The sequence below is a fragment of the Osmerus mordax genome, chromosome 17 (assembly GCF_038355195.1).
Source record: "Osmerus mordax isolate fOsmMor3 chromosome 17, fOsmMor3.pri, whole genome shotgun sequence".
In the NCBI taxonomy this organism is placed as follows: domain Eukaryota; kingdom Metazoa; phylum Chordata; class Actinopteri; order Osmeriformes; family Osmeridae; genus Osmerus; species Osmerus mordax.
In genome coordinates this window covers 5,444,166-5,467,811 of record NC_090066.1, presented here as the reverse complement: position 1 = coordinate 5,467,811, position 23,646 = coordinate 5,444,166, and the positions used below count along the sequence as shown (strand labels likewise).

Below are 23,646 nucleotides of genomic sequence, written 5' to 3'. Positions count from 1 at the left end.
ACCCTTGCCAACATTGGAATATCGGATTCAATGCTCTGATAGTTATTGTATAGATTCGAGTTATTTTTAGTTTTTTTTTATGTATTGAAAACAACTGAATGATCTGTAGTATGTTCAGTAAGTCAGCCCTTCATATCCTGAATGCATTAGGCCGATGTGTCTGCAAAGCAGCACAGATGGGCGTTTGGGGGGATGGGCGATGTCAACTCACAGATCATTGTGGGTCGCAAGTCCCATTGCTATTCGCCACACAGGCACGCAAGGCACGTCAGACATGCCCTTAGAGACAAAAAGAGGGGATTATTTAGGGTTGTGAAAGTCTCTTGTGTCTTCAGCCGTAGACTTCGCAACCATGTGACCTAACAGTGAGAAGGGGTTCACTAGATGATGAAATATTAAGACAAACAACATCAAAAAAGTTTGTTTCAGAATCACTGAAGCCAATTAGCCAAACACTTTTGGAAAGTATTGCCGAGCAGTATCACACATTGTGTGAATTATGTCATCTTTGTTTATGGGTCAGTGATCACTGTCACTGAAAGCCTGGCTGGCAGACAAACTATTTAAAAACGGATGTAAACAACATCAAACAACAATGCTTTGTTTTTACAATCTGTCATTTGAAACGTGTCTGTTTAATATAACACATTTTATTCACATCCAAGACACCAAAATCCTCCCATCATGACCTAGCCTAAGCAAAAAGCGCTATTGTCTTCTGTTTTAACCAGTTTAAAACGAATAGTTTTTCAAATTGTCGTCAAATAAGATTGCACTCTTGTCTTTCGTGAGCAGTCGGATTTTTTCTCGGCCGTTTCCGTGAACTGAAACAAATCCCCGCCCCACTTCATTCCTGCGTTGTTTGGGGACAGTAGGAAGATGGCGGCGGCCCCGCTGTACTGTGTCTGCCGGCAGCCCTATGATGTGAGCCGGTTTATGATCGAATGCGACATCTGTAAAGACTGGTTTCATGGCAGGTATGTAGATTATAGATTTAATCAATTACATAATTAATTTCAGAAGCGAAACCAACTTTATTTGTTTCTGAATAAGCGAGGGTTGTCATGCGGTGTCGACTGCTATGCCTGGTGCTAAGCAATGGGGTCTTCAAGCTTCTCTATTGACACGACCTACGATGAGGTTCTCAGTAGTTGGTGTTGCCTAAACAATTAACTAATGTTTTTAAGTTAGGAATGTTTATTAGACTGTGTCTAAATGTAATTCCTGACCCCACGTTCAAACTTCTAAGAAATTAGCTTGCTAGCTAGTTAGATTGTGTGACGAGCTGTCAATCTCAGAGTCAGTGACTGATCAAAGCCTGCTCTGCTTCAGAAACATTTGGCCCGTTCAGAAACGCCTTTCGCCAGCTGTAAATGAGAGTAAACTCGCCTTTTGGCTTATTTTAGATATCAATGGTTGCTGAGATGATATATTTCATTTTAAATTCAACCCTTGCTCTGACTATGTTCCCCGTGTGTATGGATCATAATGCATCATGTCAATGCTGAAGGAATACAACAGGCCTCGCAATACCAAAAGAGCTTAGACACTATACATTAGTGTCTAGAAGTAGGCAGTAAATAGTTATGACATGTTTGAATGTGTCTCTGAGAACATAAGTCTACAATGTTTCAAAAGATTGCCATGTTGCTGAGGTTATTCGAGGTAAAAACAAAGGCTTTTGAAACTTTATTTAAAACTATGCACTTTGATTGCTGCCACAGGTGGAAATTGGTTAGCCATAATTTTTATATTTATTGACTGAATTCTTCAAGGGTTTTAAACAGATATACATTGAATTGCCCCAGTTGAATATTAAACCTATTTTTGACTTTGAAGTTGTCATTGTCCAGAAATACCCATCTACATTTTATTTGCAGTAATAAGCATGGCATTTTTTACCTATATCGTTTGAAGAAATAGCTCCTGTTCAAGAGAAAATGGTTGTTATTGTTGGGCTGTTGATTGACAGCTGGAGAAATTTAAATCCCCTTTCAACCAAAATAGGCACATGGTTAGAGACCCCTAGTGGAAGACAGGAGAACTGCCATTTAAAGGTATTCGGCACGTGTCCCAGGAAAGCCTGTCCTATTTTCCTTGCAGGGAAGGAATGTGCTTTCCTTGTATCATGTTAGGTTTGTTGTTGGTGTACAGGCCATACCGTTAGTGAATCCTTTCGTGTAGCCTAATATTTAGACTGGATGAATACTGTTACATCATTAATTATGGCCAAATACTTTCAGCAACTTTCTTCCAGTCTGTTGCGTTGTGTAATCTCTCATTCTGTCATCACGTTCTGTCATCATCCGCATAGCAACATAGCATCCATGTTTATGGCAACCATCCAACTTGGGACTTGTTTAGACACTACTTTAAATACTTCATTTATAACAGGATGTTTACCACCATTACCCTTTTTTTCTAAGATCATCTTCAGTTCTGCATACACCAGGACTGTCAAGGTAATAACAGAAATATGTGACTGGATGGAATACGTGATCTCCACGGCAACTGTTTATGAACACAACAGCAGATTTGCCTCTTCTGAAATGACGGAAGTTGTTGCGTAACTCCACTATCGACTGCCAAGAACCATACGCCCTGAACCATGAGAAGCCTACACCAGGGAAGTATCCCTGCCTGCGCTGTGTGCCAAAAGAAGAAGAACAAATGAAGCTGCTTCCCCCATTGATGACTAATCATAAGCAGCCACACACAGGAACCCCCCACTCACTCACACACACACACACACACACACACACTTCCCCAGTTTTCCACATGTCTCACTAAAAGGAAGGGGTGAATCTTAGGCTACCTCAACATAGTGGCAAGCCAAGGTGTCGTTGGCAGATCTTCGTCGACCTGTTTGTCAAGTGAACGTTTGAGCAGTAGTCTATTCTTAATAAGACAGAGGCGCAAGGTCTTTCTGTCTAGGGAGTGTGTGTGTGTGTGTCTGTTTTCCATCACCTGTGTCTCAATGTCTTATTACAATATAGGCTGCCACCAGAATGATACGAGGCAGTCTGGATTCGTCAAAGTAGACACTAATTAGACTCTCATCTTATTTGCTATAACTACTGATGTCACTTTAATGACCCAACGTGGCCTGAATGCAGATAGCTTGCAGCTTTAGTTCGAAAGAGTACTTGTTAGTTTTTGTAATGAAGTTCTGTCAGAAGGTCAGGCACTTCTATGTGTAGGTCTCTCTATGTCTCCCTCTCTCTCCCTCCCTCCCCATTTTGGGGACAGACACTCAGCCCCCCTCATGTCTGGCTGAGGGTCGGAGGGTGGGGGTGGTGAGAGACTGGGCACTGGATTGCACATGGAGGGATGATTGATGGGAGCTAGGCCGAGCCAAGTTCAATGCACCATCCATCAAAGTCCCTCGAAGGGGGAAGAGCTGTGGAGAGATGGATGGGCTCCACTCTGCCGATTTAAGCGTTTAAAACAGCTAAAAGTCCTCCATTGCTGTTTTTTGGGCTGTTTTTCCAAAACCAGACAAATCTATGTGATCAATTGTGTGGGCCCTTCTCAGTTCACTTCACAATTGTAGACGTAGCATAGCTAGCACTGGGTTTGCACTGAGTGCTGTAGCTGTCTCTCATTAGGGTGGGTAAATCACATTACTTTTAGATTGATCAATGTAGAGTAGCTGGTCAACGTCATTGGGGATTGATTTCTAGTCAGTCAGAATCCTGGTATTACCCTGGGATAGCTGCTTAATCCATTAGCAGGTCTGCTATGGTAGTGAAACAAACGAGAATTACAACAACAAAAAAATTGTTAGAAATTGAAATCAAATTGGGTTCAGATGAGTATGGCGTCTGTTGCGTTGTAAAGGAAAGCAGTGTGGTCTGACAGTGCTGGTTCGCACCCTGTGTTGTCTGGAGCAGGCATATTGAGGGCATGTGTGAAGAGGACCAGAGGCCTAGCCTGCCCCCCCTACTTCTACTCTAACCTCAGAACGCTGAACCTCAAAGCGCTGCAACCTGCACCGTAAACAATCCAGTCAGCTTGTAAACTTCCTGGGGCCGGGCCTCTGCAAAGCGCCGTAAACAACAAAGCAATCCTCTTTTTTTGTTGTTCTCCAGCTGACTACAGAGAAGACGCCGTGTCCGTGGTACAAGCTGTGTCCACTTTAGAGGCTCGTTGGTGTCTGTGCTGTTATTGTTGTTAAACAGGTTAAGGCCCAACCACACTTCCTGCATAGCTTGCCAGTAGATGATAGGTTTCACCTCATTTTCCTCAGGGTTCAGTTGATATCTCGTCTGTCTAATCGTCACATCGGTCAAGTGGTGTTTGTGGTACAAAGGAAACTCTTTAGACTCGGGGTGGGGGGGGGGGGTGGCCAAAGAGTCAGGTGCCCCAGGGCTAAAGAAATCCAGCCAGGTGTGTATTTCCTAATGGGCGCCCTCCCTATCTGTCCTCCCCTACCCCACCACTATCCATTAAGAATCTGCCAGCCCTCTAATGTGGGCGTGTCATCGCCCCATGCAGGGGGGGTTATTTAGAGCTTAAAATAATGGCTGGGGCCGCCTCCAGGCTTTGTGTTCCCCTGCTGAGCGCTGAGCACAATGAACCCCCTCACAGTGAATAGACTAATGAATAACCCCACACACTCACACAGGAAGGAGAAAAGAGAGAGAGAGAGAGACGGAGGGAAGAGATAGTGGTGTTAGGGGCAGGAGAGGGTGCTAGTAGATGGATCTCTGCTGATGGTGCCCCTGTCCAGCTTCCTCAGTTGCTATCAGTCATGTTTGAGAGGAAGAAACACTACGTAGGACAGAGCTTTAAGCTATTATCCTTTAGTGCACAGCCTGTCTTGAATGTTTTGATATACAGGTTTATAGTTTGTTCGTGTCGATCAGCCACTCCACTGTGCGCCTATTATTGTTTTGATGAATGGTTTCGTTTAAGGTGTAAATTGGCCATTTCTGTCTCAGTTTGTTGTCCCTGCTCTCCATCTAGATTTGTCTGACGCAGAGAAAGTGATTTGTCAGAGGCAGAGAAAAGTTGGCTGGACGCGAGTTTGCATACGCACTCTCCCCGGCCCACCTCTTGCCGAGGTGACGCAATCCGTCATGCCTGCGCAAGAGACCAAATATTTTGTCCTCCCACAGCTCCCTCAGTATCCCTCCCTCCGTCCTTCGCTGGCGCCTGGCGTAGTCGTTAATCAGTGACGCAGGTGACACACGAGCTGAGTCAGGGTGGCGGCGTGCAGCGTTCCTGTGGCACAGTGCCCTGCTTTCTACCCCCTGTTACAGGAGAGCCGCAAGAGGAGGGTGGAGGGACGAGGTGAAACTGGGCTGTTTGGCTCTGGAGCACGTGGGTCCGGGCTTCCAGCCTCAGCCAAGATTCCACCCGGGCCGACACCAGCCAGTTGCAAGCGCCGCTGTGGAATTCCTCCCCCCTCGTTCCTCCTTCCGCAGTTCTAGGCCGTGGAGACGGTCAGCGATTGTCTTGTGATTCAGCGGGGGATGACACCCCATCACAGCACTTTGCCTACACGTCCTAGAAAGCTCCCCGTGCTCTTTGTGACTCGAGCGCGCTCCGCCTGCCTCCGTAGCTCCAGGCTGCCGAGTGGGCCTGTTTATTGGACGCTGAAAAGGAGAGCTTGTTGTCCACATCCTGTCGAGCGCAGGCTGTGCATAGTAGCCGTCCGCGGCAGTCCTCTGCGTCCTGTTGGCTTAATGGCTCGCCTTTGTTTCCTTTACAGTTTCCTGCAATTCCAGTCAGATCAAAGCTGATAGCAGGGCAGTGGTGCTGGCTGTCCCCCTCCTCTGGGAAAAGCTGTCTCTGTCAAAGGGACGTTGTAGACGGGGCACTTTAGACCTTCACGCCCACACCAAGCACCCCCAGGCTAACTAGTTTGAACCAGGGTTTGGCAAATGTTTTCCAACCTAAGATTTGGGCAAATGTGTCCCTTTCGAAACACGGTTACTGAAGGCAGGAAGTTTGATTTGTTCAGACAGAGCGATGATACTTTGCAATGTGCTGTTGGCTTTCGGCTGTGAGATACGGTCAGAAGATATTACCATGCGTGTTCTCGTCATGGGAGAGGGTCCGACCCTAAAGGTTTTGATCTGTTTACTGGAGAGGGGCTTGACAGATCTGTCGGGAGGATTCAGGAGCTACCTCAGTGACACGGGGAATTCACCCTGCAGCTTTTCTCACCTCAGACACAGTCAGAGCCTGTTCAGCTCACTCTGTGCTGGAAAGGGCTTGTGGTATGCTGCAGAGGTGTGTGTTTTCTGTTTACACTGAAAGTGAACACTCAGCTCTGGTATGCAGCAGAGGTGCGTGCCTGTTTGTGTTTGTGCATGTGTGCATGCGTGCGCTGCCTGTGGTCTGGCTGTCTGGGGGTGGGTTGGGGCTGGGGAGGTGCACACTGTTACTGAGACATGTTAGAGAACACAGAGTTGTGACCGCACACTGGCGCTAGCAAAGCTTTTTGCTGGGAACTTCTACTGACTTGACACGTAAAAAAAAAAAAAAAAAAAAAAACTCCCAACACAACGCTGCTATCTAGGCCTACACTAATGTAGTCTATCAAGTTTGAAAGTTGTGATGGGTCATGCTGTACTTGCCACTGAGCTAGAGAGTGTTCCTGGCTCTGTGTTTTCACTGTCACCTCTCCTCACACACACACACATCAAACCACAGTTGAAATATTGCAGGCTTGTGATATTTCAGTCTAGTCCTGTTCTTAAGGATGAGAGAACATTTCAAACGCTTGGCCTAAACTGACAGTCTAGAAAAGGATAGCACTATAAAGTGTAGTGGCATTTGTATTTATTTTTATGGACACCTTTTTACTTCAGGCTATCATATAGGCAGGTTCCCGTTACCATAACAGCTCCTTGGTGTCGCAAGGACCGTGAGAACCCCAGACTTGTATCCTGTCAGGTGATCCGGTCACTTCCTGCATGCCCAGCGTAGCTGGCGTCAATCAGCCGGCGTCCTCTTGAGTAACATCTGTCCTTCCTCTTGTCTCAGCTGTGTCCAAGTGGAGGAGCACCATGCAGTGGACATCGATGTGTACCACTGTCCCAACTGTGACGTTCTACACGGACCCTCCCTGAGTAAGAACTGTGTGTGTGTGTGTGCGTGAGTGCGTGCGTGGGGAAGACCGTGCATACAGGCACGTCTGTCCAGCTCCCAGTGGTTCAATGATGGACTAGCCACAGGGGAATACAGGCCAGTCTCAATAGCAGGGCCCCTGTCAGATGTAGAGGGGTTAACCCCTGGTTGACCGGGGGCCAGACATTAAAGCTCTAATTGAATGGTGCCGTGATCCTCAGACTTCGATTAGACATGAGTCATGACTAACTGTGGCCAAGCAGACTGGTTGAACAGAAAATACATAATCGCGTTGACCCTAATGTATTTTTATAGTACATATTAAACTATATATTATTGCAACTAGTATACTCTACCTGTTATTGTTATAATAACTAATACTAGTCTAGATTATTGTATGCAAGGAGATGATGTTAGGTGAAGGTGATGTTAGTTTAAGGGTTAGTAATAAGAGTAACATTAGAAGGAGAAGGGCCCTAAACACTGTGATGGTGGTGTGCTCTGTCCTCCTGCAGTGAAGAAGCGCAACAACTGGCACAGACATGACTACACAGAGCCAGACGATGGCAGCAAGCCAGTGCAGGCTGGCACCGCCATGTTCATCAAACAGCTTCAGAACAGGAGCTTCCCCAGGTAGGCACTGGAGACACACACACACACACGCACACAAGACAAAACCATCCTCATCTGTGGTACTGAGTGCCATGTCAGACCACAGACACGAGCATTACCAGTCTAGACCACAGACACGAGCATTACCAGTCTAGACCACAGACACGAGCATTACCAGTCTAGACCACAGACACGAGCATTACCAGTCTAGACCACAGACACGAGCATTACCAGTCTAGACCACAGACACGAGCATTACCAGTCTAGACCACAGACACGAGCATTACCAGTCTAGACCACAGACACGAGCATTACCAGTCTAGACCACAGACACGAGCATTACCAGTCTAGACTTTTCACCCTTTAACCTTCACTTATGATCCAGTGTTTACGTTATCCTCGTTTATTTCGGTATTGGTCCCAGACATGCGTTGGCACAGTGCGGGACGTTGACTGTGTGTGTGCACTGGGATTTTCAGTGGGGATGAGATCCTGAGGAAGATGGAGGGGGACCAGGTGACCCCCAGGTACCTGGAGAAACACGGCTTCCACTACCCCATAGCTGTGTCTCAGATGGACGGGCTGGGCCTGAAGCTACCGCCCCCCACCTTCTCCCCCAAGGATGTGGAGCAGTATGTCGGTAAGGACTGGGGAGAGGCGTGCGTGCGTGTGCGCTCAATCACTCTTGAGCTAGATTTTTCTTGACCCATTTACACCCCCCCGCCCCCCCCCCCCCCCCGCCCCCTCGCCCGCCTCCCTCCTTCCCAACCGAGTCAGAATAAATGGGACAGTGGGGCAGATATTTACCCTGTAGAGCAGAAAACCGACAGCTGACTAACTCCTCTGCTATCTTCTGGTGTATGTATACATGGCCTGGATTGACTTCCTGGAAATGGATAAATACCAGAAACGACTGGCTGTCACTGTGTGGGCGACCTGGCGCCTTCTGTCTTGTCAGACCGAGCGGGTTGCCAGGTTCAATGGGTTTATACCTACTTATCCACCAATCGAGCGAGGGCTGAACGAGGCCTATATGGAGGAGGGCTAGGTTTTCACTGCCCTCTCTGTGACCAGCAGTCCTCTATTGACAACCCGATAGCTCAGGGCTCATATTTCAGTCCATTACCAACCACAGGGATATGCCATCTAAGCCTGCTTGTGTTTTTATCATTAGGTTCACATTACAACCCCTCTTCCTCCCTCCCTCTCCCCCTCTCCATGCCTCTCCCCATGCCCTATTGAGCATTAAGCTGCTCTTGCCTGATAAGGCCCAGGTGATGTGACTGGACCTGTGAGGAGATCAGGTTGCTTGACAGTTGGAGGAGACAATAGGAGCAGGACTGGGACACTGCTGTGTCCTGTGGAGTCTCTCCTCCAGCTTCACTAGAAAGAACTTACATTACATTACATTTACATTACATTTAGTCATTTAGCAGACGCTCTTATCCAGAGCGACTTACAGTAAGCACAGGGACATTTCCCCCCGAGGCAAGTAGGGTGAAGTGCCTTGCCCAAGGACACAACGTCATTTGGCATGGCCGGGAATCAAACCGTCAACCTTCTGATTAATAGCTGATTCCCTAACCGCTCAGCCATCTGACCCCCCAGTTACACTCCAGTTAATCACCTCGGACTCTGTACACAAGGTCCCGATCATGTTACAATTGATTGGAAAGACCATTCCAAGCGTATGAATGGGAAGAACCCCTGTCGCTGTGGTAGAATGGAGGGCCTATGGAGGGTTCCTGCTGCTGACATGGAGTGAAGTCTGAGTGTGGGCGGGACAAAGACCTACAGTCTGTCTAGGGTGTTTACGAGCTCGCCTCTCCATTTTGGGCTTGTGGTGCGTAGGCCTGTCACGGAGCGCTCTGCACGCTGCTCTCTCTGTGGCTAGCTCCAGCTGTTCCCTGTCATCACCCAGGGGCCAGCTGGGGCTGTGCGCGTGCGAGTGTGTGTGTGTGTGTGTGTGTGTGTGTGTGTGGAGGCTGGGTATGAAAAGGTGTGTGTGGGAGAGGGGTGGAGGGGTTCAGGCAACTGCCAGCTGTCTTGCCCCCACATTGCCGACAGGGCTCTGTTTCCGGACCTGGTTTCTGGCGTGTGTGTGATTTGCTGCCTCCCAGCTGTGCTGGTGGTTCTACTTGTCTACCACACACACACATACACACTTAACATAGTGTCCTGGATTTCCACCCCCCACCCTACCCCCCCCCTCTTTGTCTTTTAGAACACATGTGGTCTGGACAGACTGTCTACCCCCCACGTTCGGTTTTCCCACTCCCCACCCCCTAATATCGTCTTTCCCATAGGAGCTTTGGCTGCGACTGTAAAAGCCATCCAGACCCAGACGCATCCGCTCAGCCGCTCATCCACTCACTGCCCATCAAAGACGAGGAAAAGCGCTCCTTGGCCTCTCTCCTGTCTCCACACCTCCCACCGTATGACACCAGAGAATGATGCCACCTCCAATGTCCCGTTTTCCCTTCCCGCAGGTGGTGACAAAGTCGTCGATGTCATCGATGTGGCCCGGCAGGCAGACAGCAAGTTGAAACTTGGCGAGTTCATCAAGTATTATTACAAGTCCCATCGGCCAAAGGTGCTGAACCTCATCAGCCTGGAGTTCTCTGACACCAAGTGAGTCCCCCTGTGAGAGGCTGCTGCTGTGCTGTCTCTTAGCACGGTGGAAAGCTTTCTGCGACCGGGTTTCCATTGACTAGCATCGCAAAAATCTGCGCAGCTAGGTGCCAGCCTTGTGCTAGCGATCCAGTCTAAACTGGAGCTTTGCTCTGCCCAGGATGTCGGACTTGGTGGTGGTTCCGGACGTGGCCCAGAAGATGTCCTGGGTGGAGAACTACTGGCCTGACGAGTCCTACTTCCCCAAGCCCTTCGTCCAGAAGTACTGTCTCATGGGGGTCAAGGACTGCTACACAGACTTCCACATCGACTTTGGGGGCACCTCTGTGTGGTATCACGTTCTCTGGGTAAGTGTGTGCATCTGTGTATCAGAGAGCTGGATGTGCGTGTGCGTAGGTGCAATAAGTCTTACAGGCATGCAGTTATCTACTCAGAGCAGAGAGATTCTGTACATGAGTAAGGAGTTTATCATAGTTTGGTCTGTGCATAGCAAGTAAATAAAGGCCAAAGCCCAGCCACCAGCACATAGTGTATAGCGGTAAATCAAGCCTTGATTGCCCCTTGGTTCTCCCCACATCACTAGCTGTATAATGCTCACTGACGTTTAATCAAGTGTGTTTGTACATGCAGAGTTATTTAGGGCAATCTAGGCTGATTGGTTAGTCTGCTGGAAGGTCACCTCGATTGTTAATGTCTGTCGGGGTGACTCTGGGGGCCCCTCTGTCCCCATGGTGATAGATGATCCTTCAGATGGCCACAAACTCACTGCTGCTAATCAGGACATGTGTGTGTGTGTGTGTAGGATGTGTGCACTGTGCAAATAGTCTGACATTACCATGCTTTCAAGTATACGCCAACTGTCTCTTCAATCTCCATCTTAGGGAGAAAAGATCTTCTATTTGATTAAGCCCACCCAAACCAACCTTGCACTATATGAGGCATGGAGCTCATCGTCCAATCAGAGCGAGGTGTTTTTCGGGGACAAGGTGGACCACTGCTACAAGTGTGTGGTGACCCAAGGGACCACTCTGCTCATCCCCACAGGTAAGGCACTCGGCTGTGTGTCTCTCTCTACTGTGTGTGTGTGTGTGGTCCTCACTTGGTCCTCAGAAGCTTGGATCTCAGCCCACTCTGTACTCTAGTCCACACACACACTTCTATGTACCATGTTTCTCATGTTCTATCATATTAATGGATGCTTGGCTGCACTACACTCCATTAGCTGACCTTCCAGTAGTCTAGTTTTCTCTCCCATAGAAACTTTGTCATCATGAAAGTTAAAATAAAAGTTTGACAAAGTGCCTGCCAGGAAAATAGTTGTTTTCCCCTCTCCTTCAAACGTTTCTCACTGCCAAGGGAACATGGAAAATATGATTTGGCCCTGCAACAGGCCTAACACAATCTTTATATTGTGGGAGAAATGATCACGTTTATATGTCAATGGAAAGATTTGAAAGACTGACAAGTCAAGCCATTCTAAGTAAAGAGCCCATATTAGGGGCAGGTTACCAGTCTCTCCCATACTAAAACCTTCTGCTCAAACATGGGATTTCTAATTCAAGTCTCACATTCCTTTTTGTGTCATGTAAGACACAACACATTTGGAGTCAACAAACCTCTACAGATAACCAGTTTATTTCCAGTCACTGGCTACAGATATTATGTTAAGAAACTCATCTCAGAGTTGTTTCCCTCCATAACCAGAGCAGTGCTAATTAAACCCAGGATTCCTTTGCCTTCTCCTGTTATCCATAGAGGTATTGTGAGTGAATGTCGGTTTCCCATTGTGAAGCTGCCCATGACTTGGTCTCAGTCAGGCGTCCAGATGTATTTCCTCCCGAGGGTGGAGGGGTGAGGGGTTGAGGGGGTGTAGAGAGGAGGGATTTAGGGGTCAGAGGGGAGTGTAGCTCACTCAAGCGGGACTCTGTGTCCGTGGCTGCAGTATCAGGCCTCTATCACCCTCGGTCTGCTTTCTCTCATGTCCAGCAGTAGAAACTCTTGTATTTATGAAGGCACAACCTCGTCTTATCCAGATAAACACTGATGTTGGAGAAACCTTATCTTAACCCCTAAACACTAAAGAGAGATAAGCGTGGCTATTGTGTGCGTCTTGAGTGCGTAGGAGTGTGTGTGTGCATGTTCTGTGCGTGCTCATTAGAGAGAGACGGGGGGGGGGGGAGGGGTCAGGCTGTGTGTATTGGCCCCGTCAGTGTGTCAGACGTGTTGAGAGTGTGTGCTGTGCTGCCCCCTGCAGGTTGGATCCATGCTGTCCTCACCTCTCAGGATTGCATGGCATTCGGAGGGAACTTCCTCCATAACCTCAATATTGGCATGCAGCTCAGGTGAGCTTCCCATTCCACACAGAGATACGGCCCGTCGTCCATCCCATCTTCAACAAACATATTCATACTACATGTTTATCAATGTTCTGACACGTTCTCTGACGTCTGTTTGTTGGTTCATGTAAAGTGTCCTGGTATCCTGACTTGTCTCTTTGCATGGCCCCTCACACAGGTGTTATGAGATGGAACGCCGCCTGAAAACACCAGACCTCTTCAAGTTCCCCTACTTCCAAGCCATCTGCTGGTATGTGGCCAAGAACCTGCTGGAGACCCTCAAAGGTGAGTGGAAAAAGGCAACCCAATATGAATATTTACCCAGTTTATACAAGAACAATTAATCAATGCATATAGCTTAGTCATGTTTTAATAATGCAGTCATGATGTTTTATAAATTATAAACTATTAACTAATTCTTTACATATTTTTTTTATATTGTGTCGTTTATTACTTTAGTTTGATTCCCAGATAAATAAATAAAAATGCCCTTGTGTTCTCCTCATCAGAGTTACGAGAGGACAGCTGTCCACCACAGGGCTACCTTGTGGAAGGGGTTAAGGCTTTAATCACGGCACTAAAGACCTGGCTGAAGAGAGAGGTAAGCTGGAGGGGGTCACCAGTGACAGGTTGGGCTTTGAGCCAGTTCACCCGGTCCATTACCCTACCACCTGACTCCCTAGAAGGACCTGATCAATATCAGACTGCCTGGCCGCTTACCTCCCAGCTGGACTCTGATGGGGGATCTCACTGTGGTTTGTCCCTTGTTCTCTGGCTCGGTGCCAATTGTAGAAAAAGGGGTCCTCTGTTAAAACCCCCCCCCCGCTAACTACCAGTGGGTCGTTCTGTGTCGGCAGGTTACTGAGCTGAGCAGCGAGGTTCCCGACCATATCAGGCCCAACCATCTGATTAAAGAGCTCACCAAGGAAATCCGCTACCTGGAGGTAAGGACCAACTCAGGCTCCGCTCCATCCCCAGTGCCCTCAACATTCTTTACCCACCACTAAGCACTACGCTGGGAGTTTGTGTTTTAAAATGCGAGTGTGCGGCGGGTATGTGCGCGTGCCTTGGAGGATTGGGCGTGTGGGAATGGGTATTGCTACACTGTAGAGCATCTGACTGCAGATCACGAGGAAGCAGGTTCAAATCCCTGTTTGCTCATTTGACCCAAATCCTTATTAAATGACAGGAGGAGCCAGGCAGCGGAGGCCGCCCAGTGAAACCTCAGGGAAGCGGGTCAGGGCTGGCGGGGTGCCCGGCCACCCGCTCCACCCTGGAGAGGCTGTGCCAGGCTCGGAGGGCACGGCGGGCAGCCAGGCGTCTCCGGGAGCAGCAGCGCCAGGCGCCCAAGGTGCCCTCCAACCTGGACATCCTGGAGCTGCACACCAGGGAGGTGCTCAGGAGGCTGGAGGTGGGGCCCCTGGAGGAGGTGAGGGTGAACGTGCACTGACACACACAACTACACTTTCACACACACACACACACACACTGTCTTACTCATCCACACACAAACTCACTCACCGACCCACACTCACAACCACTCACTCACCCACACACACAACCACACGCACCATTCTAGATTAAGGGATATGCTGTGCATTGCTGATGATGATGTGTGCACAACACTGTCCTACACAAAGCCCTACCACAGTACAGGAAAGGTAGCGCTCGGTGCGTGTGTGGTTTGTCCCAGCTCCTCCCCTCACGCTGGCTGTTTCCTCCCCTGTGCGACTCAGGACCCGTCCTTCAGCGTGGCGGTCCACGGCAAGTTTAACAAGGCCTCCACCGCCTCTGCCGCCGCCGTGGAGAGTCAGGACAACAACCACCTGCGTTTAACGCTGGTCAACGGCAGAATCATCCGGTGAGAATTCTACGCGACAGAGAAATTATACCCAAATAATTCCACAATCTTACTGATCGTAGTCCTGTATTGGAGAGGCATTGCTCAGTAGTTACTAGGGATGCTGAGATATGTGTGTGTGTGTGTGTGTGTGTGCAGAGATGTGCGGAGGCCGGGTAGCAGCCCTGTGAAGATAGAGGGGGAAAAGGGATCGGGGGGTGAGCTGAAGATCCCAGACGAGCTGAGGAGCGAGAGGACCGAGGCGTGCCAGGAGGAGCAAAGCACTATGGGAAGGGAGGAGCAGAAAGCCAGCCACCTCCGTAAGGCTTGCCTGAAACACCACGGTGTGATAACTGCGGAAACAAAAGCTACCAATATATTATGTTGTTCATTTGTTATTAAACTTGATTTAAGTTTGACAAACTAATTAAAATAGGCTATAATCTTCTAAGGGATGCATGTCAGTCAGTTAGACTTAATCTGAGATTCTGCAGGTTGTCTGATGTTGTCTTGTTTTCCCAGGGGGTCTGGAGAGGGTGAAGGCTGAACTCAGGGATGAAGCCTCGGGGAACTCCAGTGTGTCAGACACAGAATCCGACAGTGATTCCACCACAGAGGTACCTGCGGATAATAAACCTGTCTCTTTAAGACAATACGCTGGCTTTCAGTACTGATGACTTTTATTGAACTATGTATTTTCTCTTTTGTCTCTCTCCATCTCTGTCTCCCTCTCACACGCACAGCAAAAAGCCTCCTCCTCCTCAGAGGAAGATTCAGGGAGCTCCCAGGATGATGAAGACGAGGAGGATGATGATGAGGAGAGGGAGAGGCAGTCCTCCCAGAGAGGCTCAGGGCACACCATAGAGCTGGACCAGAGGGACCAGACACTCAGGCACAAAGACAAACCCCTCAAACGGTGAGGGAGGCCCCCTGCTACCCCGGCCGCTGGGCCAACTGCATGTAGATCAGACCGAACCAACCATCGGACTGGAAAAATGGCATTACGTTCTCTCTCTTTGTGACTGAATATACACCATTTGATAAAGCATAGAAATTCAGCGGTCACACACCATGTCATTTAATTTGTCAGTCAGCATGACATGACAACAGGGATTGCATTCAGAACTTTTCCATCAAGTGACAAGAGTTGTGGAGTCTATTTATCAGGGCAGTAATTAAATAAGCTCGACTCTGTGTGTGTCCCCTTGCAGAGAACGTCCTACCTCACCCAGCACAGAAGAGGCCATTCAGGGCATGCTCTCTATGGCCGGCCTGCTGTGCCCCTCCAAGCCAGAAGAGGGCACCAACTCCCAGGAGCCGTGGTGGTCCAGCAGCCCCAGCCAGCGCTCCCCAGAGCAGAGGGGCCAGCACCAGCTGCAGCACCAGAGGAGGGTCCCGGGGGACAAGAGCCCCATGGACAGCCAGGGCAACAGCAGCAGCGAGGCCTGGGACAATCAGGGGCTCTCCCTGGGAGCCCCCAGTCCCCTGAGCCACACGGCCAGCCCAGGGACAGACTACCAGTACTGTGACCCCTCCATGTCTCCCCCCCTGCACCCCTCCAAAAGGCATGCTTCCAACCCCCCGCCCATCAGCAATCAAGCCACTAAAGGTTGGTGGCCAGCTCCGATTCCCTTACATACAGTGTTTGGTTTGTTCTTGCTGCTGGTGTTATCTGTTGTTTTTGCTACTCTACTCTTTTGTGTGTGTCCGTTTGGCAGCCTTTAACATGGGCTCCCTGGCCTTGTTTTTCAGGCAAGCGGCCCAAGAAAGGGATGGCTACTGCCAAGCAGAGGCTTGGGAAGATCCTGAAGCTGAACAGACACAGTCGTGTGTTTGTGTAGAGTCGCCACGGTGACAGGCAGGGGGCATGGACACGCCTCCTCGGACCACACATTGGGACTTGTCTGTTAATTTTGTCAAGATACCCTTTTGTGCTGGAAAGATCCACTGCCTGGAAACGTCCCACCTGAGAGACTTGTTTACCAGACTGTGCATGCTTAGGAGACAGGGTATTGGATTCACGCAAGCAAGTGCACGGCTTTCACTACAAGCACACTAAAAGAGAAGGGAGAGATCGACACACAACAAGCATGTTGCGATTTCTTCAGCTGCAGGGAAATATTCAAAGAGAACCCAGTGAGGCATTCGAATGGGCCAAGGAAATTCTATTCCCTCATATATTTTTTTTGAGAAATTGCAACTCAGTGTGACTGCGTTGTTTGCTCAGCCCGTGATATCGGAAGCGTGCGCAGCAATTGCTTGGATGCCAAAACATCTGCATCTTGTTCATAAGTCTATTTTTTCATCTAAAAGCTTTCCTGCCTCAGCTACTTTCCATGTCTGCCTCTCGTTGAATTTGAGCAGAGTAAATGGTAAGGAGCCAGGCATGCTTTCTATTGGTTGTGACACTGGTATTATTGATGCACCTGACTCAGTGTCTGAGGGTGCACTCCCTCAGAAGGGGTGCTATGGAGATGAACTGAACGTTCAAAATGGTGCTTATTGTTTGTATGTGTGTCCTCCATGCTACCCAAGTTCCCCTTATCTCAATCACACCAGCAATAATGACTTTGAGGAGAGAGGAAAGAGGAGTTTGTAGAGGCAGCACTCTCACGACCATGGCTTTCCCTGCTACATTGTGTTGTTTATTTATAAAAATTACAATTATCTTTTGTTTTTCTTTCAATATTTTGTAACGCATCAGGTCTATTAGATATATTGAGATTTACATCTCAGCTTTTTTCTTTCCACCTTTTCTTGTCAATCTTAAATGTCTAATTGGGTTCATTGTCAAAGCCATACTCGAATTATTTTTGCTGTTTGATACAGTGGCCATGCTTCCCCCTGCTGTTCCGAGGGAGACTTACACTGTGAAAGTGCTGCCTCTGAAGTTTTTAGAATAGGAATATGAGTTGTTTACTTGGTCTAAATATTGATAGTGAGAAACAACTTGTAATATCCTGCTTAATTTATTGTTTTATTTGTGATGTTGGTTTCTTGTGTTATTTTGATGGATTCTGGATTATGTATTTATTAATTGAAAGAGGTGAATAATGATTTTTATTATATTTTGGGCCCTAGAACCTCATCTGATTCTTTTGTTTTCAGAAGGAGTTTTCTTGTTTTTCTCAATTCTCATTCTTATTGTAAATGTGGATACATTTTGACTTTGTTGTCATGATATATTGTGTAGCAACCTGCCTACAAATCTTTTCTCACTTTCTAGTATCTCTGTGGAAACACCACCCATGCCAGTCGAGGCTTTCTTGAATCTACTGTGTTTGTATCCTTTCTGTTTTTCTCTCACTTTGTAGCCAGAAAGTTACATTATGTGCTAAAAGAAAATAGGGTAGTTAGTTACATTCAGATTCTGAGACTTAAGTGTCACCTACCATTCCGTCACTTAAGTTACAGAATCTACACACACTTTTTGTTTCTAGCAACAACAAAAAAGAATTGTGATCTACCTGAAGTAGTCCGTTCACTTTGTTGACATGTACATTTTGGGAAATTCTAGTGTGGTAAAGGTTTTTCTTAAGTGATTCTAATGATATGGTGCTTTGGTGAGCTGAGGTGGGTTTTGATTGGAGTTTGCAGTTCTTCGCTCTCAGGGAATAATGCCACGGATATGACCTCTGATAAACCACCAGCTACATCATGTACAGCATGTTCTTCCAAGTACTCTCACTTACTATTCATACTTCCTTTGCTCATTTTACAGTTGCTGAGCGATTAGTGAAATTGACCACGTTAAATAAATTATCCTTTGTTGTCCATTATTGGTCAATTCTGCCTCCATTGTTATCCGACTGTATTGATGACACCAAATCCCTAAATGTCCTACAGTATATTTGTTTCCAATGTTTTGACTCTTCTCACTTAGTTGCAACTCTCACCTTAAGGTTTTAATGCTTGGCCAAAATCTTTTTGGGAATCTTATTTCTACCTAAGGGAGTCTGCAGACCTGTATACTTCCTTTGAGTAAAGTACATCCAAGCTTACTGTTGCCAAGTAGCTTTAAAATCACCCCTTAAACAGTGTCTGACTTTCAAAGCTGTGCTCAGGTCGACTCATGTGAATGATGGGGTAAGCTGTTGCTCAACATTAATGAGCTGTTTCACATGATCCTCCCAACACAACAAAACGCACATTAGCGTGCTCCCCTCTTACTGAATCCTAACAAGTGTTAATCATATTGCCAGACTGATTTCCTCTTTGAACACTACACTTTCACCTTGACTATTTGCATGTTAAATCATCTAGAAGAGCTAGCCTGCAGGCAGGGTTTGTTTTGAGCAGTAGTTCTCATTTGTAAAATATTCATTAATGGTAGCTTTTTATATGCAGATACGTTTTGAATTTTGTGTTTTTCTGTGCATTGCTTCTTCGGATGGTGTGATTGCTCGCATATGGTTTTAACCATACAAACACTGGCTTACTGTGGCACTGTTACTCAATTCATTGCAATTGTTTCTGCATTTCAAAATTACCTGTAAATAAATGAAATGAGGAAAAGTAGTTTTAAATCAATTGTTTCTGTCTTTTTTTGGGAAGGGGTGGGGGACAATGATTTTCTCACCATTCTACATCAGTAATTATTACAGATTGTGGGAATAAAAGACCAAACTTGAAAGTGAACCCAATTATACATGAGGAAATAAGGACCAGAACAATGTAGAAGTGGATTTCTTTATTAGTATTTATGTACAACAGTGCCTTTTAGCACATCCTCTTCATGGCAGCTCAGCAGCCTGAAAGAGCAAAGGGTGGTTAGCAGGCAGAAAGATTACTTAAGAACATTGCTTCATAATGCAGGTTTGGCTTAAAAGATCATATGACTTAACCAGGTGCACATATTTAAAGAGTTGTTACATTTCTACTATGAAAATCTGCAGCAGAATATGCTGTTTCCATTTGTGTATAGAAGGTTGTGGTTGGATATAACATGACTGATGCTTAAGGTAGAGTGAATGCGCACGTGCCAGTTATTTCAATAGAGCAGGGGCCAACTCATTCATCGTCATCAGCTGGGATTCCAAGTTCCTCGTCTGTCCATGCGGATGCATCAGGCCATGGGAAATGACCCTGGGAGCGGGTGGGAGTGACATTTTTAAAAAAAAGGTCTCCTTTTGAGCTACAGTCATAAACTTGTCAACCTTTAAGTCAGATGTTAGACTCACCAACACGGCATCAGGGTCATGCCAGCAGTGCCACAGGATCCAGAACCACATGGCACTACTAAGGAGCTCTGCTTGAAACTTCTGATTCTTGGTGATCTGGGGGTACTGCCTGTACTGGGCCTCTATGTGTGCTCCTCCTCCAGCTCTGCAACAAGGATAAATAAATGACATCATTCTTCAGCCTGACTGACTCCAATGTTTGCAGAACAGACATATGACATTTGATGACACCGGAATATAATGTTACACTAAAGCAAATATTCTTAATTTGATCATGCCTCTCACTCGGTGTGACTATATAGCATGTACAAATTGATAACTTTGAAGTTAACTAAATAGCTACAGCCATGTCTATCAAGGATGGACTGATATTAAAAATATTACTTTACCCAGAATTGTAGTATAAAACTAAACATCTAACGCACTAGCCATTTATTTCGCTATCTGGTTTGATGTATGCTTGGCTTACGATAGCTAATAGTTCTGCTAACCAGCAGAGACAAGCTAGCGTACCTAGCTAATAAAAACAAGACCACAAACAAATCTATGGTTTATACGTACTTCCGAGTTAACATTTTCTGAGGTCCGCGTTTTAAAAGCTGTGTTCCAGCACGAAGGACCCCTACGGCCCTTCCTAAAGAGGACATTGTAGGCTGTTAAATAGCACAATTTCAATAAATGTTGTTGCAGTCACCGACAATAGCACTTCGGCCTTCTGGAAATGTCACCTTCCCCAGTACAGTGGTAGACTTTTCAACAACGAGCGCTGTGATTGGCTAAAACACGTAGATAAAAAGGGTTGTTCGTTAATAAAACCTGGGCCGCTCCCCGGTACACCAGGTCACCCAATATTCCAGAGATCCGAAAATAATTTTAAAACGTTTAAAAGCAGACACGTTTTCTATACATTTTTAAAACGTGCCGACGGGTTGATAATATTTATTTCAACACATAAACCTAATTTGATCTGGACCCATGACAAGCCTATACATTTGAACGAGGTTACACAGAATGTCATGAAAGCGCTTTCTGCTCTAGATGGCGCTCGATACTTTGGATTGTGTTGTCTGACAAACGTGTCATCTGGGTTCACAAGATGAGAAAATGGTTCACAGTACTAGTAAACCATATTAGAAAATAAAACATTTGTTTTCCCTCGTTTAAATTAATTTAACGTGAAATATTTATACAGACAAAAACACAATTCAGATTACTGTATTGCTTCACCACTAAATAACTGAATATACCAAAGGCATGCCAGTCCATTCACAAACACAGGCGTATCTGAGAAGATGCGCTTTTATTTGTCGTCACATATTGTTTATGCAAACGAAAATACGACGTTCCATACTCTTTATAACAATTTTATTTTAAGTAGGCCTATAAGTCATACGTCACGTGGTTTAATTGTCACAGATCTGTAAAAAGGTACATTTTCTACAGAATGAAAGGTGGCAAACACAGAGCAATCAATCAATACCGGGCATAGAATTATGACCTGACAAACGACCCTAGCCTACTCAGTTTTTACAACATAACAGGCAGTGTGGGAAACTACAATTTTCTACAATAATTACAATACAACTACAACAATTTAAGCAGAGAGAAAAACGACTACAACTGAGTTAATTATTTTAAGACCATTTTGTTACATTTAGCATAAGTAAGCATAGGATAGCCTAGACAGGCTGTAAGTTATTTGACTGTATTGGTTTTGCTGTTATTGTTCTGATAAACTACGTTTTCATGAAGCTATTGTTGAAAATTTAAACTTCATCAATCATCAATCTCTAAACTAGTACCAACACAGGAAGTAAACTCTCCTGAGAAGAAAGAAGTCTTCTCGCCCTCCCTCGGGAATGCGCGCAGTGCCGCCGCCCATGAATACGCGCTTTGTGCATGTGCGTCGAACCCCGACGCCATCTTCTTTACCACTGACAACATTATTGCAAATGCGAACAGAGTAAATACATTTATTAAGCTTGATAAACGATATCAAATGTGAAACTTGGAATTGAATGTAAATACATATTTGCCAAACGAACTTCATAAGTAACGTAGGATACATTTTTAGATCACATATTCGTTTCAAGAGCATGTCGTTTTTAGCATCTCTAATGGCGTCAAGCTTCGCAAGTTCTCCGGTTGCGCCACTCTCCCCTCGCAGCTCAGAACCCGCCTACAAATTATATTAGAATGATGTCACCAGAAGCCAACCATTTCTGCAAAAACAAACCAATTCGTACTTTATTGGCTGAGAGCAATATCAATCCTTACAAAAACGTCAAACACGGCTTTGTCCATTTTGCATCTCGTAATGTAGGCTAAGCTACATCATATTTCTGTCCGAAGTCTTCCGTGCAACCAACTAGGTCTACTTTAACATTAGCTTATTCAACCTTTTCTGTCTCCAAATTACTGAGGCCATATGTGACACTTATGTTCAGACTGTTTGGACCTGTAGCAAGATTACTATTTTCTGGTTAAGCCAACTACACCGATTGCCGCCAGTTTCCATAAACATGATAAAGTGCGCGATAAAAGCTCGTCTTTCTGATCTGTCAAAAATAAGGATATCTTGTGCGCAGGCGCTCAAGGCTGCGGTTAGACATATCCATGTCTGAGTGGGGGATGGTAGCCTAGTAGCCAAACTGAACCAAGTGATGTGAAAGGACCTTTCATCGAGTAGCCAGTAGCCTGTTCGCTTAAATACTGCCGACAAAGGAAAATATTTGACGTCCGACGGATTTCTAGACAGCTAACTACAGGTTCCGTGGATACGTCCCTGCATAGGCTAACGAATAGCTTATAGCTTGGAGATATTTTTTTTAAATTCCCTTGTGGATTAAACATCATATTTACACAGAATGCATCGGACCAGTTTCTTCTTGTTCTTCGTACAGTAATTGCGTGGCTAATGCCCATAGTCTAGAAATTTAGTCCGCGCCTAAGTTTTCTAATGTATCTTTAATCATCTGTTACTCTGTGTTTATTAGTAAGGTCAGTGCCTGTATTGTATCCCATCCTCACCTTCAGTTCTATAAGAAAAACACTCTTGTGTAAGGGGGTTACGTAAGAGACGTGTTGCCTCCTAGGCTCCTACTGCGTTGGTAGCGGATTTAGGTGGTCATTTCATCAACAGAACAACTACAGGCCCTGTCCTGCTGTCCTGTGAGAACGACACTCACTCTACTTCAAATGAAAGAACACAACAATAATAAATAAAATAAAACGTTTTTGCTTATTTTACGTTACATGTTGCTAAATGCACGCACGGATTTGAACGATGTTGGAATAGCCATCAATCAAGGGTCCAACAAACCGGTCATATAAAAAGGTAGCGCTCTTGAGCGCAAACAAAGGAAACACTGAAGGAAGAGGGTTGACAATTCAGTAACTTCCTCCGACTTATAAATGTAACAGGACTTTATCCTAACCTTGGTAAAAAAGTTAAGGATGACAGGCAGAATTAAAGTTATAGACTATTTAAATTTTTCCATTCAATTGTGTTAGCATTCTGTTGACACGTTATACATTTATAATTCAACAGTCTCAGTATTTTATTTGTGCAGTCATTTTCACAAGAAATGTCAAAGAGGAATGCCCTTAGAACTGCACCTAAAGTAAACCAACCTAAAACCCTCAAACTAAATCAATGGAAGATATCTTATTAAATTAGGCTACATTATTTTAATTAATACTGCACATGGAAACCAGATGCTTTGCGAACCTATTGTAATGTACTATTCTCAGCTCGTTACTGACTGATCAACTTAATATCATGACTACACCAAGGGCCAAACAACATACACTGCTACATAAAGAGCTAGCCACTGCGTGGCTGCGTACATTCTTCAATGATCTCTTCTCTCAGCGCCCCTGTTATCGCGGGCTTGTAGACCCCGCAGGACGTGGGGGCGGTGCTCGGGCTAAGTTTTTTTTTTGGGGGGTGGGGTGGGGGGGGGGG

At 46.1% G+C, this 23,646-nt stretch overlaps 2 protein-coding genes across 6 annotated transcripts; one reads left to right on the top strand and one right to left on the bottom strand.

Moving 5' to 3' along the window:
* Positions 1–879: 879 nt before the first annotated feature.
* kdm7aa (lysine (K)-specific demethylase 7Aa) lies at positions 880–19,025 on the top strand. Of its 4 annotated transcripts, none has more exons than XM_067254088.1 (18): positions 880–977; positions 6,997–7,082; positions 7,596–7,713; positions 8,172–8,332; positions 10,182–10,323; positions 10,484–10,670; positions 11,205–11,367; positions 12,578–12,665; positions 12,838–12,944; positions 13,169–13,260; positions 13,517–13,603; positions 13,849–14,088; positions 14,396–14,520; positions 14,659–14,819; positions 15,022–15,116; positions 15,243–15,415; positions 15,711–16,108; positions 16,252–19,025. In XM_067254088.1, exons 1-18 carry the CDS (start codon positions 880–882, stop codon positions 16,338–16,340), a joined length of 2,610 nt encoding a protein of 869 aa, XP_067110189.1. In that variant the 3' UTR covers positions 16,341–19,025. The 4 variants fall into 4 exon arrangements, with proteins under 4 accessions (XP_067110189.1, XP_067110188.1, XP_067110190.1 ...); XM_067254087.1 differs by having other exon boundaries at positions 14,659–14,843; XM_067254089.1 differs by having other exon boundaries at positions 906–977; positions 2,427–7,082; positions 14,659–14,843.
* Positions 19,026–19,174: 149 nt separating this feature from the next.
* Positions 19,175–20,419, bottom strand: ndufb2 (NADH:ubiquinone oxidoreductase subunit B2). 2 transcript variants are annotated; one of them, XM_067254984.1, is made up of 4 exons: positions 20,241–20,419; positions 19,680–19,824; positions 19,478–19,584; positions 19,175–19,250 (listed from the first exon to the last, which is right to left on the bottom strand). In XM_067254984.1, exons 1-3 carry the CDS (start codon positions 20,324–20,326, stop codon positions 19,510–19,512), a joined length of 306 nt encoding a protein of 101 aa, XP_067111085.1. In that variant the 5' UTR covers positions 20,327–20,419; the 3' UTR covers positions 19,175–19,250; positions 19,478–19,509. The 2 variants fall into 2 exon arrangements, with proteins under 2 accessions (XP_067111085.1, XP_067111084.1); XM_067254983.1 differs by having other exon boundaries at positions 19,482–19,584; positions 20,241–20,418.
* Between the last annotated feature and the right edge of the window lie 3,227 nt (positions 20,420–23,646).